General features: G+C 38.2%; 1 protein-coding gene across 1 annotated transcript in view; it reads right to left on the reverse strand.

The window, feature by feature from the left end:
- Positions 1-829: 829 nt before the first annotated feature.
- LOC115260101 (uncharacterized) overlaps positions 830-20,648 on the reverse strand; it is a 47,021-nt gene continuing 27,202 nt past the window's right edge. Inside the window, exons 3-7 of the mRNA XM_062856765.1 lie at positions 18,379-18,495; positions 17,947-18,243; positions 17,717-17,870; positions 16,940-17,290; positions 830-1,795 (exon numbers count right to left, since the gene is read on the reverse strand). Coding sequence (XP_062712749.1) covers positions 1,338-1,795; positions 16,940-17,290; positions 17,717-17,870; positions 17,947-18,243; positions 18,379-18,495 — 1,377 coding nt within the window. The 3' untranslated portion in view covers positions 830-1,337. The remainder of the gene's footprint in view (positions 1,796-16,939; positions 17,291-17,716; positions 17,871-17,946; positions 18,244-18,378; positions 18,496-20,648) is intronic.

A 20,648-nucleotide genomic window follows, 5' to 3' on the forward strand; every position in this document is an offset into this window, starting at 1 on the left:
GTGTTGCAAGCTACGTACGGAATTATTCATGCATCCTCATTCGCATCGCATGTGATCGACCGGTGACGCAATTCGTAAGTGATTGAAAAATATTTATGATTTCAATGCACTAAAAATTTATGAATCAAATTCTAAAATTCTCTTCTAATCATGGTAATAGTGGTGGGGTTGCGTGCTCGTTCAAGATAACCAGTTTGCTGCATCTTTCTCGCTCAACTCGCTTCAGCAAAGAGTAGTGAATTGGAATGGAATTAGGCGAATATAAGGCAATCTAGCGTTCATCGCCCTTCTCTCTCAAGCAGTCACAAAGGATAGCAATTTATTGTTTAATATTTTCATAGGGAAACGTTTCCGTATGAAAACAAACTTATCCACCTCGGGAGCGAAACAGAGAAAGATGATCAAACGTCAGATAGCCTTATACAGACCATACAGACCTTTGCTCGGAACTTACAGACAGTGTTTGAGAGTTAGTGATCTTCTATTTTCAAGCGAGAATGACGCTTGTTACATCAGGTTATGTAGGAAAGGAAAGGGAAGTGATATTTGCAATGGACCAAATGCACGTGTTTTTGCGACTAACCTTTGAGCGGTGCCGTTACCTGTGTAGCCATGGAAACTAGTTCATTTTCTGTAAAGAGGCTCAAACGTCAAATTAGTGAACACATGCATACGTCCATCGCTTGTCTTAGATGACTGCGCCTGCACAAGTTCATGCGGATGTCAGAGAGTTGGGAAATGTTTGTTTGCTAGAGAGTTCACGACAAATCAAATTTTTGTCATAAAAAGAACATTCAGTATAAATTTCGGATCAAAGCATTCAACAATCTCAAAATATTTTATTTTCATATTTCTCGCTTTCGTACAAGCCAATAAAACATGCTTCTTATAGTGTCTATATCTTTCCTTACTCTTCGCATCTTTTTTTTTCATATAAAATAAAATGTCACAAAATCACTAAATATATATTGTGTGGATTATGTCGTTTCCATTATTATCATCAAATTATCATTCCAACCGATATTCCGTCACCACTTCGCGTGCATTTCTGCTACATGACGAACTCTCTTCGAGAGGATTCGTTCACATCGAGGCTTCACTATTCAAATTTAGATCGGTTCTATTTGCTGTTTCTATCGCTCCGAGGACACGTGTACTAAAGTGGGAGGGGGTTCGTGTGTGTGTGTGTGTATTTTTGCGGTAAATATATATCACCATTATTAATGTTTCTGACAAAAATATCGACATTTGATTTTTGCTTTTTTGGATTTTCAGCTTTTTAAGCGATTGTTTACAACAAGCGTTTCAGAAATTTATGCTTTGTCATTTGGTGCCTGTCATTTTTTGCCACTGTTTTTTGTGCTTTTGTCAGCGGGATTTGCTGAGGATTGCTGTGATTGGGACGATGATGGGGAGGAAGTCGGCACAGCCCTGGCCGGAGATTTGGTGGCATTGGTGGAACTGGCAATTGGTGGTTTCGAGTTCGATTTTGAGCTGCCAACAGTTTTCATCGGTGATGAGCTGTTGCTATTATTGTTTTTACTAATATTGCTACCACTACTTGCTGATGATTGTGATATGGCCGAGGCTTTTGAGGGGGCTACTCGCTTTGGCGAAGGTTTCGGGGAGGAATCTGGGGTTGACTTGGGGGTGGATTTCGGTGACCTTAGACTAACGCGGCGGCTCATTCCGGGTGAGGGGCTCGCGGAGGGTGAATTGGCACCTAGATATATGGCCGAACCGGTGCCACTAGCTAAATCGACCCGTGAACCGTGGATGGATGGAGGGGCTGAACCTGAAAGAGATAGAAATTTGTCAGTATGTTTCACAGTAGGGTGGTTTGACAAAACGACATTGCTCCACACTGGTTATTTTTTTTTATTACGCTGATGTCATAGGCGCCAACTTAGGGGGGGCAAGCATGGTTTTGCCCCCCCCCCCCCCCCATATTTGACGATTTTTATTGATTTTTCGATTTTCCAATACAAAAAATCCGAAAAACCAGGCTTTGCCCCCCCAATAATTTGACCAAGTTGGCGCGTCTGGCTGATGTTCTTTTATCAACTAAAACTCTTTAAAAAGACTCAGCAAATACGGTTTTCAAATGTAATGTTCCATGGCTACAGTTGTGTAGGCCTGTTATTTTGAAGGCTAGGGTAAACAGTTTTGTTGACGGGAAATATCTTAAACATGTCGCGGGGCAACCTTGAAAATTCCAATCCAATGCAATGTTTTCATAGAAACGAGTTTTGTAGCCCTGCCTACACACTACATGTTTTGAAATGCTTCCAGCACAAAAAAACAGCAAAATAAAATGCTGAATTTCAGCAACATTTTTTTCTGAATTTCAGCACAACGTTGCTGATCAACTGTCAAATGGTTCAGCAAGTTGAAAATTAATTGCTGATACTCAGTGTTTCGTCTAGGGATGAGTGGTGGAAGGGGGGGAGGATCCAGGCGACGACAAACAACTACTTTGGTTTAAAACTTTGGATATATATTTGCCCCCGAGAGGCACACGCCTGCTCGGGAGTGATCTTCACTTACTATTCTAATTTGCACATGATCGGGTGCACCTTTTATAGGTGCACAAGTACGGTGGGGTAATAAAACAATTCAAATCATTATTATATGCCGCGCGCGCTGCTTCATATAGTTTGGCGCGCTCGCACATTGGCGCCAAAGCAGAAAGCTGCGCGCTGGATGATGACAATTGTGTCGGTTACGTTGACGGGAACAATAGGCTCTGCTTTCTGCGATATTTCCAGTCTGCACACGCTTGGGATAGGATTGAATGAGCCAGCAGCGATGCCGCCGACTGCGGGTCGAGATCGAACACTCAGTAAAATCGTATTGCTGAATGCAATCAGCACTAAAAAAATCAGCAAAGTTTGCTGAATACCACAGGCCTGGTAGCGAGTCACTATTTAGTGACTTGGTCACTATTTTCTTGTAAGTCACTATAAAGTCACTATTTTCAAGACTTTTCAGCTAAAGTCACTTTTTCTGCTAAAAAGTCACTATTTTCAACTATTTTCAGTGTCTTCAAATCTAGTTAGTAAGTGAACCAAGAGTTGATATTTAGAATAATGTACATCAAGCTTTGTGTTACTGGAGAAATAAAATGTTGTTTTTTTTGCATATGCTTCATGGGACTACAGAAGTTTGGGATGATATATAAAGATATCAGTGATATATAAAGAAAATCAGTGTTTTTTTTTAAAGAAATTTTAGGCAACTCTTAGAAAAACTCTTGGCGGAGTTTACGTTAAAATTTTCAGTGACCATGCTGAAAGCCTTATGTTCCTGTAATAATTTCTGTATGATTTTTTTGCAAGATCTTCCGTATGCTATTCTGGTGCGTTCTTGGAAGAAACTCCGTTAGACTTCGTGGACCTGATAGTTTTTTTTATGGAATGCAAATGCAACCCTAAAAATGTTGTTAAAACCCTTGAGAATGTCTGTTATATTTTTTACAGTACTTCTCAAATATTTTGTGTAGAAATACATACTATATTTGGTGAAGCATGCTTTTATAGAAGTCCTGAATTATTTAGAACAAAACTCCTTGAGATTTCCCGAAATGATATCTCCCAAAAATCGGCAAAAAATGTGCATTTTTACAATAGGATACTTTAGGAATTCCATCAAAATTGTCTTATTATTTTCTGTTCTATTGGTTTTCACATATTCTTTTTTTTTATTTGGGAGTATTTTTTGTAAAAATATCAGAGAAATCATTCTTGAGATCTTCTTCTTTCTTCTTTATGGCTCTACGTTCCCACTGGGACTTGACCTGCCTTGCTTCAATTTAGTGTTCTTTAAGCACTTCCACAGTTATTAATTGAAGGACTATCTTTGCCTTTGCATTGCAAGAATTCGTATATTGTGAGGCAAGCACAATGAGACACTATGCTAAGGGAGTCGAGAAAATGTTCCCAACCGGAACGGGAATTGAACTCGCCGTCTCCGGATTGGCGATCACTAGGCTAACTGGAGATCCTAAGAAAATAAAAAATGCTTGAGATATTCTTACTCAAATTTACTCACTTTTGCTATGCATGTGTTTTGAAAATATACAAAAAATTGCCATATTTTATTTTTTTGGCAGAATTTTCTCTAAAAAGTGTTATTTTCCTTTAAGATGTACCTTTGAAATCTGTCTAGAAGAACGAAGAAAATACCCGCAATTATGTTCATGGAAACTCATTCAATAAACCTCTGAGTGTTTCTATTTAAATTCCTTAGATACAATCACCAAGAATTTCTTTATCAACCAGGGTAGGCTGAAAAACACTCAATGACATCCGTTTTTTTCCTAAAACTTCATCAATAATTCTCCAATCCCACCAATGTGCCACAAAATGTTTCTACAGGTACCGTAAATGGCAAATGGTCAACATTTACGTTTATCTGTCTCATGCTCATCTGGGCATCATTTAGTTCTGCACAATATGCCAGGAAATGGAATATATATGATATTTCGTACAAGTTTCGGGATGAGTGTTTTGATTTTTTTTTTTGTAAATATTCATTATGCGATACTCCAGGGTTCTCTGAATGAACTTCGTTCAACAATTTTTAGTGAATAATCAAACATTTTGTGCCAAGTGTTTAGTCACTTTTTTATTTTCTGTAAGTCACTATTTGGTCACTATTTTCGAGAAATTGGTCACTAAATTAACTATTTTGACCATCAGGTGTTGCTACCAGCCATGTACCAGCAGAAAGGATTTGCAGCGTATTTTATCTTGGGACCCACGGCACTTCCCTTTTTTTTCCTCCCCTGTTGGGGAAATTAAGCCACTGCGTCCAATAGGCTGAACTTTTGTGGCATTGCACTTCCCTTCGAAAGAAGAAGTTCTTTTATGGACTTCGTCTAATAGGAATACATAAAAATGAGTATTAATCAATGCTTAATCAATTTATGCAGAAATTAGGTTCATAAGGGATATCCAGATTACTTCATAATCGGAATCTTCGTGTAAAAATTAGTCGAAATCAAAAATTTCATCAGTTTTGGTACCCGGGAACTATTTTTAAAACGCATTTAAAGTATGTATGGGGAAACTTTTTTGTCCAGGATAAACTGTCATTTTATCGAGTGAACTGTCACTCTATCCATCCACGAAAATTAGAAATGTTTTGTTTATTTAACCACCAAAACAAAGGTTTTGGAACGCAATAAAATCACGTTATGCCCAGAACACTTAGCTGTTTCAATAAAGCTATAGAAAATAACGATATTTAATTTACTAAACAACCCAATTCTTGGGCGTTCCGAAGGAAATGGTGGCTGACATTTTGAAACTAGGGAAACTTGTAATTGGAACTTTGGCCTGATAAAATTTGCTGTTCAGTCTACGGTAGAAGGAATTCAGTTGGGATTATCACGCCAATCCTGTGGAATATCCCTCCGAATTTCAAAAGACATACTTCGGACGAACTTTGGTTTGACTTTGAGGCACTGAATCAAAATTCAACCATCGCGCAATAATGACAATCTGCATTTGTTGCGACAATCCACCCAATGCGACATAAGTTTGTCCCAACTTGAACAGAATAGGATAAAGATCGTACACCGGGCTTTTTGATAATTTCAAGCCTTGCATTGCGATTTTCGAGCGATAACTTAGAGTCGGTGAACACTGCAACGCTGTTGAAGATACGCCATTCAACAATTTCGATAAACGATTATTCACAAGTTGAAATGCAATAAATTGAGCTTCCGTTTTGTCTTCAACATTTTTTTTATATATAGTTGGGATAAAGAGTGATCGCCACGCCCTCTTTGTTGCTCGTTTTGTGCTTTTCTGTCCGACAATTATGTTATGTTATCATTGCGATTCCGTTGAAAATTTCTATCAGCGTGTGTTGAACTTCTGACACGACTTTTGAGGGACACCAAAAAATTATTCTTAGAGGGGTTTCTTACAAATCTGCTGAAAGAAGTCTTTGAGAAATTATCGGGAGAATTCATCAAGGAAGTCCTGCATGAATTTTATAAGAAACGCATAGAAGTATTCCATACGGAGCTCTTAGAGTAATTCCATATAAAAACTCCTACAGGAATTCAATAAAAAAAACTCCTGTAAGATTTCCATCGTAAACATCTGAGGGAGTTTCGGAATGAACTTACAGAGGGGACTCCTGGAGGAATCACAGAAAAAGTTTTTGGAGAAATATCACGAGAATTTTGTTAAAGCAATCCCGAAAGGATTTCTTGAATGAATGCTAGTATAAATTCCTGGAGAATCCCCAGAAGGAACTCTTGGAAGAATCTCAAATGAAATTCCTCGATGAATACTGCAGAAATTCCGAAAAGAATCCTGGAAAGTTTTCCTAAAGAAATCTAGAGATTAATTGCTGAAGCATTCTAGGAAAGAAATTCTAAAGAAATCGCGGAAGCAATCTTTGGTAATGTCAGGATAAAATCCTCGGGAAATTCCAGAAGGAACTATTGGAAAAAAAAACTCATGCAGGAACTCTTTGAGGAATCTGAGAAAGTGGTCGTGGAGAATTCTCCAGAGGAAGCTCCTGGATCTCAGAAGGAACTCTTTCGTGAATCAGTGAAGGAGCTTCTGGGTGAATCTTAGACAAAATTTCTGAAGAAATTGCAGAAGCAGCTCCTGGTTAATCTTAGAAGAAAATGGCATCCCAAGAGTAATTCCGGGAGCAATCAATGAAGGAACTTCTGGAAAAATCTTGTGAAGAGCTCCTAGAGGAATCTCCGAAGAAGTAATCCTTGGAATAAGGAATTGAGGAATTTCAGAAGAAAAATAACCTGTAAAGGAACTCCTAGAGGAATCCTCCGGATCTCAAAAGGAAGAATTCCTGAATGAACTCCTTGAGAAATTCAAGTAGGGACTCCTAAAATAATTTCAGAAGCAATACCGTTGGTACTCCAGGAAGAAATTCTCGCATGGATGCTCGGAAGATCTACTGGTGGAATTACAGAAGAAATATCTGGAAGGATCCTGAAGAGTGTTCGTGGATCTTGAATCATTCCTGGAGAATTCCCAAGAGAAACTCCTGGAGGTATTTTGGATCAAATTCATGGGAAAATATCGCAAGGAATCTCGTAAGAAAGTCCGGCACAAACTGGGATTCCTCAGGGAGTTTATTTAGAATTCCCCAATTTGAGAATTCCTCTGGGAGTACCTTCTGAGATTACCCCAAGAGTTTTTTTTTCTTCAGAGATTCCTTCAGGAGTTTCTTCCTCTTGGAGTCCGAATAATTCAAAAACTTCAAGCAGCTCCTTCGAAGATTTCTCAAGGAGCTTCATCTGGAATTCTTTTTTTTAGATTCCCGTTTTTGAGATTTCTCCAGGAGCTCTTTCTGGAATTACATCCAAGAATTCCTTTACGGGAAGACATTTCTGGAGGTATCTTGGAACTCGTCGAGGAATCCCGAAACTCCTGGAGGAATTCCAGAAAACATATTTGGGGGAATCTCAGAAGAAATTCCGGAGGGATTCTGGGAACGAACTCTTGGAGGAATCCTGGGACTTCCGGAAATATCTCAAAAGGAATTGTTGGATGAATTTCGGAAGGAAGCTCTGGAGAAATTCCTGAAGGAGTGCCTGGAGGGATTCTGGGTGGAACCTCTTAAGGAATCTCCGAAGAAACTCCTGGAGGAATCGCAGAAATAGATCCCAACCAACTAAGAATGTGTCACACAGCACAAGAAGCAATCGCTGATTTATTCGGACTACACATGATCGTATAACATTTAACAGCTGTAAAAAGATATACATAAGCATGGCGTCATAGCTGATTTAAACAGCTAGTTTCCTAGGCTTTGTGGAGCTTGGTAAATTTGCATTAACCTGCTTCTCCTGAACTTCAACTAAAGTTGTATGGTTCAACTGGGAATGAAACCGACAAGGCCTTCTGAAACTTGAAAGTACCAAGTGACGTCGAATAATCATCGTAGTACGCAATTTTGCAACTTCATTTGACACAATTTTACGATGTAGTCATTAGTGTGGGTCATCGGAACCGTTTTCTCAGATCAAAGCTTTTTTAATTCCGTTTCGGGTCCTGAGTATCTGTGCAAAATTTGAGCACGATCGTTTGCGTCTACACTTTGCGCATTGCAAATGAAATTTGTATGGGAGTTTGTATGGAAAAACATACTTTTTGCAATTTAGTCAAGTTGAAAAAGTTTGTCTGAAACTTTCTAACCGATACAGTAAAATGATAGCCTAGGATGTTCTGAAAAACTTTGTTGAAGACCGCAAAGCGATCCGATGCTTGTGAAAAAAAGTTATAAACAACGAACCGCATGCATGTGCTTATGTTTTAACATGTAAAGGAATAACAATAGCAACAAAATCATGCTGTTTCGCCAAGCAATGTCAACGCTATAACTTTTTCCATACGCATCAGATCACTTCGCGGTGTTCGACAAAGTTTTTCAGGACACCCTAGGCTATGTTTTCACTTTATCGGTTACACGGTTTTAAAAAAAATTCGAGCTTGTTATGAGAAAAATGCAAAAAAGTGTGTTTTCCCATGTAAAACCCCATACAAACTTCACACGCAATGCGCAAAACGTAGACATAACCGATCGTGCCCAAATTTTGCACACTTATTTGGGTCCTGAAATGGGATCAAAAAAGCTTTGATCTGATGGGATACCATTGAATTTCTCATTTTTTCATATAAACGATGACCCACTCTAGTAGTCATACCTTCTTCTTCTTCTTTTTGGCTCTACGTCCTCACTGGGACTTGGTCAGCCCCGCTTCAACTTAGTGTTCTTTGAGCACTTCCACAGTTATTGGTTGGAGGGCTTTCTTTGCCTGCCATTGCATGAATTTGTATATTGTGAGGCAAGTACAATGATACTCTATGCCCAGGGAATCGAGAAAATTGTCCCGACCGCAACAGGAATCGAACCCGCCGTCTCCAGATTGGCGATCCATAGCCTTAACCACTAGGCTAACTGGAGTCCTAGTAGTCATACCCTCAAAAAGTTAATTTGGATTCTTACCCGAGCAGTAGAGAATAACAACAGCATAACAAAATGCGTTATTTTGGCAAAATAACTGCATAATGGAATTAGGTATTTTTATGTTATTAACATAACATATTGAGTTATAAACTTGTCTGTCATAAGCGGCAAAATAACAAGTACCATAACAAAAATTTGTTCCTGGAAAATCAATTTAATAACATGTTTTGTTAGTGTCAATAATAAGCTAATAACAGTGAATCTGGGAAATATTTAAATAACAAATTTTGATATTAAAGAGTTATTGATAACTTCCCGAAAGCAAAATTAGTTATGATATCAAACAATCGCACATGCTGTTGAATAGGATGCTAAAGTGGCGGCGATATGCGTACACTTTACCCGTGGTTAAATGAAAGCATGTACGCATATGGCCTCCACATTAGCATCCTTTTCTACATCATATATGACTTCGTGTTGACTGAGAATGCTATACATATTTAGACCAGCATGTGAGAATGACGGATAAGGGCCCATATAGCCGAGGCGGTAAACGCACGGGTATTCAGCATGACCATGCTGAGGGTGACGGGTTCGATTCCCGGTTGGTCCAGGATCTTTTCGTGAAGGAAATTTCCTTGACTTCCTTGGGCATAGAGTATCTTCGTGCCTGCCACACGATATACACATGCAAAATGGTCATTGGCAGAGGAAGCTCTCAGTTAATAACTGTGAAAGTGCTCATAGAACACTAAGCTGAGAAGCAGGCTTTGTCCCAATGAGGACGTTACGCCAAGAAGAGAGAGAGAGAGAGTGAGAATGACGGAACAATCATTGCGAACTTCAGTTTCTCTCTTCCCTCATAGGCGTATTTTCAACTATTCGTGTTATCATTTACCACAAATAGATAGATCCGACTTCATCCTCTGGAACGACAGGGAAAACATGTGAAAATACAAAATATTTCTGAAAAATCCGATTCAAAACCATCTACAATTTTGGATTCAGCTGTCTGTATTAGCTTCGTTCAAACAAGTTTACTCAATAAGTTTGACATTTTTATCATTGATATTCTTATGTCAAAGGCGGAATCTAGAACGTCCCTTTCAAACTCCACCTTCAATATCGACTGCTATGTTCTCGTTTAGATGTATGTACACTGCAAATTTTAGTTGCTGGTATTCAGCAAATTTTGCTGATTTTTTTTGTGCTGATTTCATTCAGCAGGACGTAGGATTTATTTCAAAACTTGTTTTAGTTTTGATAGCAATAGCATAAAGTATTTGTACACTCTCAATAATACAATAATAACCAAACTTATTCCACAACAAAATGTAATATTGAAATGTTATTTAAAGGCTGTATACCAATAGCTTGATCATAAAAAAATAAGATTGTCCAACAAAACATGTTATGGAAACGTAATGCCTTGATAATGCAATAATAACAAAACGAGATATAAAAACAGGTTTTGTAATTCCGTAGTTATTAATTTGATATTCCCCTCTGCTCGGGTATGACTTCAACAGATACATCGCAATAAGTTCAAAAACTAGCATCATATGCGGTGAAAATTGTCCATCCGCCGTACATATAGGCGATAATTACTTAAGATAGTACTTTATACGATGTACTGCGTGCATCCTTATGTGACTGCTGCTTGTCTGGGTTCACAAGCGCACTAAAAATAAATGCTTCTATATATTAGTAATTTTTTGATTGAGAATACTTAAAAACCCTTGAAAAAAATGAATTACTAATGATTTTCTTCAAATATTTTTTATCGGGACTTTTATCTCGACGAAAGAAAACATGCTTTTAAAAATCTGCACACCTCCTAAAAAATTGAAATAGCAAAAAATGTGTGACAATGATCGAAAATTTGTCATTTAACTTCGCAAATATTTTCTTTACGACAATGCTCATTGTATACACAAATTTATTTATTTTTTTTTCAAGAAAATTGCCACAGCGTTTGAGCGCTTAAAATGAAAATAAAGCCATTGGAAATGTTTCTGGATGTATTGATGAAGTAGTTTTAACAAAAAGCGGACTTTAAGCTATTATACTTGAAGGTTTGATAGACATAAAACTGGCATAAAAATACCATCTCATCTCCGAGATAAAATGTCCTAAACAGTCCTAATTATTTTTCAATATACTTCTTAAGACTGTCCTACCAAACATGTTTAGCAAAAAAACTTGCATACATGGGTACTTCGTTCCAAACTACCTCAGTAATAAACTCAGAATTTATTTCTCACAATACTATGAAAACTCAAACAGAATTTGTTGTACCACTTTGTCACAAGAAAGCAAAAAAGATTTGAAACTCTGGAAGAAATCCACAGCCGTGTGGTTTAACTTTACATTTGATCAATTCTTGCGTGACATCCGGAACCAGTTCCGGAACAGTACCGGTTGTGCCAAATGTGATCAGAGCCTATTTTCTTGCTAACAACTCATCAGGTTATCGAAAAATTCGGGGTTCCGATCCGGAACACTTAAATGATTATAGCTCCGGAATAGCTTGACTGATCCAAAGCATTTTCAATAGGATATAATAGGACAAGATTCCTCGACCAATGAACCATCGGCCATTAAAATCGATTGAGGTTTACTTCCTAAAAATAAAGTGAGTTTTTTGTACACACACATAAACACACAAACACTCACAGACATCACCTCAATTCGTCGAGCTGAGTTGATTGGTATATGTAGCAAGACCCTCCGGGCCTATCAAAAGTGAATTTTGTAGTCAACATACAGCCTTTCCAGTACACTTAGTGTACGAGAAAGGCAAAAAAAAATATTTTAACAGTTATCAAAAAAATTAAACAAAACACGGTGTGTTGAAAGAGCAACTTTAAAACAAAAAAATAAGTAAGTCTGAAATTTTGCCCACTGATACTTTGGGCCATTCCCTTCAATTTGCTGGGTCGGTTGAAAAAATCCATCGGGGGGTCTAGAACAAAATTTTTTTGAAGGTTTTTCATGCAAAAACAGTTAAAAGCGCATATTGTAAATTATTGCATCTCCTACAAATAGTCACAACTTTTTTGTCTTTGAAGATAGAACCATACAATTTTTAGACGTTTCGAAGTAGTATGCGTAGATGACTGTGTGAAAATTTCATTGAAATATGTTGAATAGTTTTCAAGTAATAGCAAAACTATCAAACGCATTCTAAAATACTAAGCTTGGTAGCAAACGATCAACAAAATATCTACATTTTTAAATACAATAATACATGAAAAATATTTTATTCTAAACACCTTGCGTCATTATTATGGCGGTACTGTGAAAACTTGTTTTTCAAATGATGAACAGATACATAGTCAAATACATGAAAGGAAAACACACTGTCATGATGTAGCTTTTCACTAAAGTATTAATTATTTATTTCAAGATCGTAGTTTTGCGTATACATGTTCACAAGTACAAGTATGCCTCTATTACGAATCCTATAACAAACACAATTATCATGATTGCTGAGCATGTCGGCCTTCCCTAAAGAAAATATTTGAATGTTATTTGGTAAGCCAAGAAAAGCACTCGAGGATTGGGAAACATCTCTGTTTCGAAGAAAAAGTATAGAAACTAAATTATTTTGGAATTAATGTTTACAAGCTCAACATTAAATAGTATTTCACCTAAGTCAATGAATAAAAACAAGTTAACTTTGTTAAAGACCTCATAATAACATTGAAGTTGTGGGTATGAGTCCACATTAAACCAAGACAGGACACAATAACGAGAACTGAAATCAAAACAGGATTCAGATGGGCAATATTCGATCAAGGTCAACTTTACGGTACTAAACATAGTTTCCGGATTATTCCACGATATTTGACATAGCTATTGGACCTAAACTTAGATTTATCTTTGAATTTAATAGCCATATGATGCTTATTACTTATGCCACCATTTATTAACAAATAACTGATAATAAGTTCTGAAAGAAGGGCCCATATAGCCGAGGCGGTAAACGCACGGGTATTCAGCATGACCATGCTGAGGGTGACGGGTTCGATTCCCGGTCGGTCCAGGATCTTTTCGTAAAGGAAATTTCCTTGACTTCCTTGGGCATAGAGTATCTTCGTGCCTGCCACACGATATACACATGCAAAATGGTCATTGGCAGAGGAAGCTCTCAGTTAATAACTGTGGAAGTGCTCATAGAACACTAAGCTGAGAAGCAGGCTTTGTCCCAGGAGGACGTAACGCCAAGAAGAGGAGAGAGGAAGTTCTGAAAGAAGAGCTAAAAGAACGGAGTACTTATTGATAATGTTTCAACATTAGGCATGAAAATTAGGCTGTTCAGCATAAAGCCAATGAAAAACAATTTGATAACAATGGTTTAAATAGTCTTATCGATTTGCATATGATGTCTCAAAAATATTTTCTGTGGTTTCCTCCAAGCATGAGGAAGAGTGATTGATCATTGTTAGGGCGTCGTTGACTAGTAGAATATTTTCAACATAAATCTATATCTTTCAAAAAAATAACAAACAGTTTTTTTGTAATCCAAATTATTGCGCCACGCTCTCCTAAAGCCTTTCGCTTGCAATCTGATACTTAGATAAGACCTTAATCATTTAAAAAAAAATGGAAAAAATGAACATGTATACGCAAAACCGCGTTCTTGAAATAAATAAACAATACTTTAGTGAAAAGCTACATAATGGTAATGTGTGTGTTTTCCTTTCATGTATTTGACTATGTAATTGTTCATAATTTGAAAAACAAGTTTTCACAGTACATACCGCCATCATAATGACTCAAGGTCCTTAGAATTAAAATTTTTTCATGTATTATTGTATAAAAAATATAGATATTTTGTTGGACTTTTGCTTAGTATTTTAGAATGCGTTTGATAGTTTTGCTATTATTTGAAAACCATTCAACATATTTTAATGAAATTTTCACACAGTCATCTACGCATACTACTTCGAAACGCCTGAAAATTTTATGGTTCTATCCTCAAAGACAAAAAAGTTGTGAATATTTGTAGGAGATGCAATAATTTACAATATGTGCTTTTAACTGTTTTTGCATGAAAAACCTTCAAAAAAAAATTTTGTTCTAGACCCCCCGATGGATTTTTTCAACCGACCCAGCAAATTGAAGGGAATGGCCCAAAGTATCACTGGGCAAAATTTCAGACTTACTTATTTTTTTATTATAAAGGTGTTCTACACAACACACCGTGAAAAGACTCAAGAATCGACTACTTTTATCATTTTTCTTGTCATTATTAATGATTAGAGTACATCGGTGATGCATTACAAGCGCAAAAGTGGCAAGGCCTACTGTGTAGCGTTTTGGTGATTCTACTAAACAATTACAGGTCGGACTCGATTATCCGGAGTGAGGTTCTGATGCTTTTCAAACATATATCTGGAGAAAAAAATGCTATACAAAGCTGAAATTTTGACATTTTGTTAAACCAACCTTGATTAGTGATCAGTCAAAATTTCAGCTTCTTACATCATTCCGTTTGAGAGATATTAATGTGGGAAGTGCCAGAACCCGACTCCGGATAATCGAGTCCGACCTGTATTGAGTGCGGGGGCATCTCGTACCAACTGCTCAGTTTTATAAAACCAATATTCGTGAAAATCGGTGGGAGTGACGCAGCTAAGAAGGTTAAAGCTACTCCTTGGTCGTCTGCTTCCAGGGATGGAACACAGGTATTTAATCCGTGTGTCCTAGCCCTTTAGGATTAGGCTAAAGCGCTTTGACTCTCTCTCTGAAATGAAACAAATGACTGATTTCTTATTGTAGGGCGTAACTGAATATACAGGGGGTGGCCAAAATGTTTGGGATAGGCAACTTTTTTTTCTCTCACAAAAAAGTTCAACATGCTATAACTTTTCATAGAGTGCATCAAAAAATCTTAAATTTTGACTGTTTGTCAAACTATTATATGTGCATCTTTGGTACAAATTTGGGTTCGATTAATTAATGTTTCGCAAAGTTAGAACCGTTGGGGTAAAACATTATTTTTCAGACAACTCATTTTTGAGCTGTCATATCTCGGAAACCAGTGAACCGAATTGAATGAAATTTTGAACGTACAATAACACTATATAAATGCTTCACAAACTATTAAAACATAGGTACTTTTCGAACGTTGAAAAAAATTATCTTAGATTGACATTTTTGGATTTTTTTTCGAAAAAATGTATTTTTTTTACATCAATGTCAATAAATTTTAGTGTTGATATCCAGAGATTTTCCACTTCTGTTCTCAAGTTATCTCTAATCAGATATATTAGAGCCTATTTAGATTGAAGGAAGAATACATTTGGTAATTTTTGTATGGTATTGTAAATTTGACCTATTTTCCTCTATATGGGTAAAAATTTCAACCCGGTGTAACTTAATTCGCCGTGAGAAAATATTACATTTTATAACGTCGTATTAAGGATCAATATATTGTTGATGAACGTTAAAAAATTCATTCAATTCGGTTCACTGGTTTCCGAGATATGACAGCTCAAAAATGAGTTGTCTGAAAAAATAGTGCTTTACCCGAACGGTTCTCACTTCAATCGAGCCCGAATTTGTAACAAAAATGCACATATAATAGGTTGACAAACAGTCAAAATTTGAGATTTTTTTATGCACTCTATGAAAAGTTACAGCATGTTGATTTTTTTTTGTTGGAGAAAAAAGTTGCCTATCCCAAACATTTTGGCCATCCCCTGTAAGTTTTTTTGATTGAGCCTCTTGTAGGCGAATGGAAGGAAACAGCAAGAAACGATCTCATCAACTTATCCGGAACTCCTCCAGTTTGTTCGAAAATTCCTACAGCGTCTATCGTACCGTTTTTTTTGCAATCTGGTTCACAACGAATTCTTATCGAAGAAGTAATCCATTGGCATCGTCTGATTACACACACGTATATAAACGATGCTCGACACAAACAAACCGACTAGAATTGAACGGCCTATATCACTCACTCATTCCCATTTCTGAAAGATCCGCCCGGGAATACTCTTCTGTAAAACACCCTTAATAGGGCAGTGCATGAAATTATCTCCTTCTCTTTCACTCTTACAGACATTTTGTAAACAACAAGGCCACGAAACGTCAAAATCCCATACAAAATCAAAACAGTGCGGTGCCCTATACACCAAAATAATTAGCCATCCTTTTTTTATTATTTGCACAGCTTGCTGCGATTCTCGGCAAACCAAATAGGATGGTTTCAAGGAGAAATATGAAAGTTTGGGACTGTTCAAAAATGAAAATTAGACAAATCAAAAGCCGAAAACCACAAAATCGCGAATAAAAAGGAAACGTCGTCCAAATTTGGGTGTTACAGAGCTAACTGAAGTTTTCGTTTAAGTTGCTAAATGGTGTATAAAGTTCAGTTTTTTTAAGTTGGCTTTCGTCAACTGTTTGGCGGGGGCCACGATGTACAACATTTAGAAAATCTGATAGTTTTTTGATGACTTATTGAAATCGTTCAAAGGCTTTCACCCTTACACAAAATGATCTAATACTCCACATCAATTTGATCTAAGTAAAAGGACGATAAGAACGACGTCACAAATTTACGTCCAAAATTGATGTTTAGGCGCCGTCCACAAATTACGCAACGCTCTTGGGGGAGGGGGGAGTGCGGTCGAGCGTTACGGTCCATACAAAAATTTTAGGGTTTCCATGCAAAAAAGCGTTACGGAGGGGGGGGGGGGGTACAAAAATGTCGATTTAAGCGTTACGTAATAAATTGATGCTGCCTTACACATCAAATTGTATGCCGTGGGCAATAGCAATAAGCCCACGTTCATGAGCGAAAGTACGAATGATCATATTTGAAGAACTGTCTTCTCATCTTTTGTGCAATCCTACCAAAGTCAGTCAAATAAAATCAATGTAACGTTATAAGGCAAAAGGTAAGAAATATGTGGAGCCAAGTCGATTTCCAACACTGTATTGCACATAAGTATCCTAGAATTCATACACTTACCCGTATAGGAGTACAACCCGGCCGGACTACTGCGAGGTCTGAAGGTACTAACAATACTGGAACTCCGGCGCAGCTCGGACAGTTCCCCAATGTCGATCTCGGCCGCATGCTCTCCGGCAGCCCGGGGATTGTTCCGTTGACCTGCGCCACCATAGGAACCTGTTCCGCCACCGCCTCTATCACCACCACCACCACCTTTCGAACTCCGCGGTGACGTCGGACAGGACTGGGCTGCACTTCGCACCGACAACTGGGACGAAGTCGACGGCGATGAGGAGAGGTTGTATTGCTTTCTCGAGGCGGTACTTCCCTTGCGGCGAAGGCCACTACGTGACTCCGAACGACAGATCCCTATAGGATACCGTTTCAGTTTACACATCCATTTTGGGGTGGTTGAGAGTGAATGAATTGCTATTTGCGGTACTAAATGATGCTAAGTGATTGCATGAATTTTAGATTTGAACGTTTTTACACATTGTGACACATGGGCAAGCAAGTACTTTTTTAGTTTTGTGTTAGAGGTGAACATGGCTTTTGGGTAGTTTGGGTGGCTTTGGTATGAATCTATTATGAGAGTAGCTGCAAAGTGAGAAAAGTGAAAAGAACAAATGAAATGATGAGCGGTAAGCCGAAAAGAGAGGTGTATTCGTTTGGATTTCACACAATTTTGGGTTTCGGTTTTTCATCGAATATTCATACGCTAAGGGGAAAGACTACATTGAAAGCTAAAACATCTAACGTAATGATGATGATAGGGTGCACCGGAACTCCACTCACCTGTTGGACAGTCTTTTGCAAATTTACATTGGCCTTCGCAAACTCCTTTGTTTTCTAACAAAATTTCGTAATTATCTAAAGCTACAAAGCATTGCTCTCTATCATTACTTTCCAAGGCTAAGCTAGGGAAACGTTCTTTTAGTCGCTTCCTTTCCTGTAAGAAATAAATTTTACAACATTTGTCAGATGATTAGAAACTTCCTCCGGCACACGATACATCCACTACTTACATCCAACAGTTTGCAGGACTCAAACTCCTGCAGCTGGTTCTGGAAGCCGAGATTGGGATTGGCGATGGCACGACCCGCGCGCACCACCTTCAAGGCCTCCTTCCAGTTGAGCGGGGTGACGGACATGATGTAGGCCACGGCCACCGTCACCGAGCGGGACATCCCGGCCAGACAGTGGATCAGCACGTGGCCGTCCTTGAGCCGGGCGGCGTGTATAAAATCATTACAGACGGAAAAGTATTGCGACAGGTTTTGGTCTGGTGTGTCGGCGGCCATCACACAGAGGTAGTGTTTGTCCTGAAAGTTTTATAGAAAGGCTTATTACACTGTGTAACAGGCTGAAAAATTACTAGACTTTTCATGAAATTTTGTACAAATCAGAATTGTGTGATGAAAGAGCAAATTAAAAATCAATCACCTAGTCACACTTACCGGATGGAAACGCCGTGGACTATCATGTATTGAGACAATGTGCGTGATTTGGTACCGATCTAATTGCTGATAGTCCTTCGAGTCCCGATAGTTGCCTATGTACAACCCGGGCATAACCTGAAAATGAAAGAGCAAATAGCATACCAAACTATTTCAAGTGGTTTGTACATACATATAAATTACGATAGTTTTTTTTTTCTCACGAAAATCCATTCATTCATTCATCCAATCAGCTGCATATCATCAAACACAGAATCCAATCTACTCGCTTGCAAACAAGGTCAGCACTGTTGCTCTTGGCAAGCAATTGTATACTGCTTTTCGTGATCATATGACCCCATCGGTTTTCTTAATGCATTGAGCCTTGTTTATGCATACACTCGTTTTATGTAACTGAGTTTCTATGATTGTGTCATGTGTATAAAAATGTTATGTTATGTTCAAGTAAATTATGTTATTGGTTGTGGATCTGGGAGTCATCTACGACTGTGATCCTTTGAATATAGAGGATACACATGACAAAATGATCAGAACAGGTAAAATATTTACTTCTTTAAAAATATCCAACTAGCTGGAATTTTCGTAAAGTGCATCAACATTTCTCAAATTTTCATTATTAGTTTTTGACCAGTTGTCTATTGGTGGTCCAAATTTGGGCAAGATTAGACCATTCTACACGAAGTTAAAGCGATTCTAGTAAAGTTCATAATTCGACACCAACATTTCAAAAGTGCCCAAATGCATTTTGAAATAATCCCAGGGGGTGAAAAACTCGTCTCACTACATTTTTTGCTAAATGTGCCTTTGTGTGCCGCCGTGTTGGCAGTCAAGCAGTTCGGGTCAATATGACCCGGATCGCACTTTTCAGGCGCAATATCTTTTGAGTACTGAAAATAATAGCAAAAAATTATTCTTGAACCATCTAACGAATACCAAAATTTGATATTTGAAGATCAATCGAATAGCCCACTGCTGTTGATTAGATCTTACCAAGAGCTAAATATGATATGATGACGATGTTCCAGGGATAAATTTGAGATATTTTTTCAGTACTTTTAGCTCTTATCTCAAACAAACAAATATCACTTTCTGATCTCCGTATCAAAATATGCTATTTTTGATCTTTTATCCTCTGCTCGGGTAGCTTTGAAACTTTGTGACTTTAAATCTTTTGCCAAAAACTTATTTTTAAAATTTTGACCGATAATTTTGGCCGTTTCTGAAGGGCTGGACAAAAAAAGTAACGTTTAAGGTGTTCGGGTCATATTGACCCGGATTTGGTACAACGATTTCACAGTCATTTCTCAATAAAATAAAGTTTTTGTACTCAAAATTATCGTTAGGGCATAAATTTTGTGGATCCGGGTTAAAAACTAAGGTTCGGTTGGATGTGGCCACTTGGAACCGACGCCAGAGGGACCATGGTTTGGCCATTTTCGCAGGAGGGTATTTTTCGCAATAAGTTATGCGAAATGCAGCTGATTTGAATGTTTGGAGTGCTAAATGCACCGGAAAAAGCAGCATCAAACTGCCCCAACCACTAAGCTAACTGACCAGATGAGTTTTGGCTATCAGGTGGCCACGGGACTAAATATTGAGGCCTCGGAACGGCTTCCCGGAGACCCCCGATAGGTGACAATTTTACAAATATGGTGAATCCATGCCGTGCGACATATTAAAAGTTGCAGAATTTTATGGAGAATACATGTCAGAAGCCAGAAGCAATATTGGCCACTTGGTGGTTCCGGAACCGATTCCCGGGACCCCGGAAATGTGGCCAATTCTCGCAGTTTATATGAGCTTGTCGTATGGCACATCGAAGTTCGCAGAATTTCATTGATAATTCACCAGTCATCAAACCAGCAACTGAAGACAACATTGTCCGCTTGGTGATCTCGGAACCGGTTCCCAGGGCCGGTTCCGAGGCCCCCGGAAATGTGGTCAATTCTCGATTTTTTTTACTATGCCGTGCGACATATCTAAATTTGCAGAATTTTGTTGCGAATATATCAGTGGCCACATCAGATACGAAAAGCAGGATGGGTCACTTAGTGATCCTGGAACAGGTTCCCGGTAACCGGTTCCCAGGACTCCGAAAATGTGGCCAATTCTCGCAGTTTGTATGACCTTGCCTATGTACATCAAAATTCTCAGAACATCATGTGTAGGTAATTCATCAGTCATCAAACAAGCAACAGGAAACAACATTGTCCACTTGGTGGTCCCGGAGCCGGTTCCCAGGACCGGTTCCAAGGATCCCCAAAGTGTGA

Source organism: Aedes albopictus, chromosome 3 (assembly GCF_035046485.1).
Source record: "Aedes albopictus strain Foshan chromosome 3, AalbF5, whole genome shotgun sequence".
In the NCBI taxonomy this organism is placed as follows: Eukaryota; Metazoa; Arthropoda; class Insecta; order Diptera; family Culicidae; genus Aedes; species Aedes albopictus.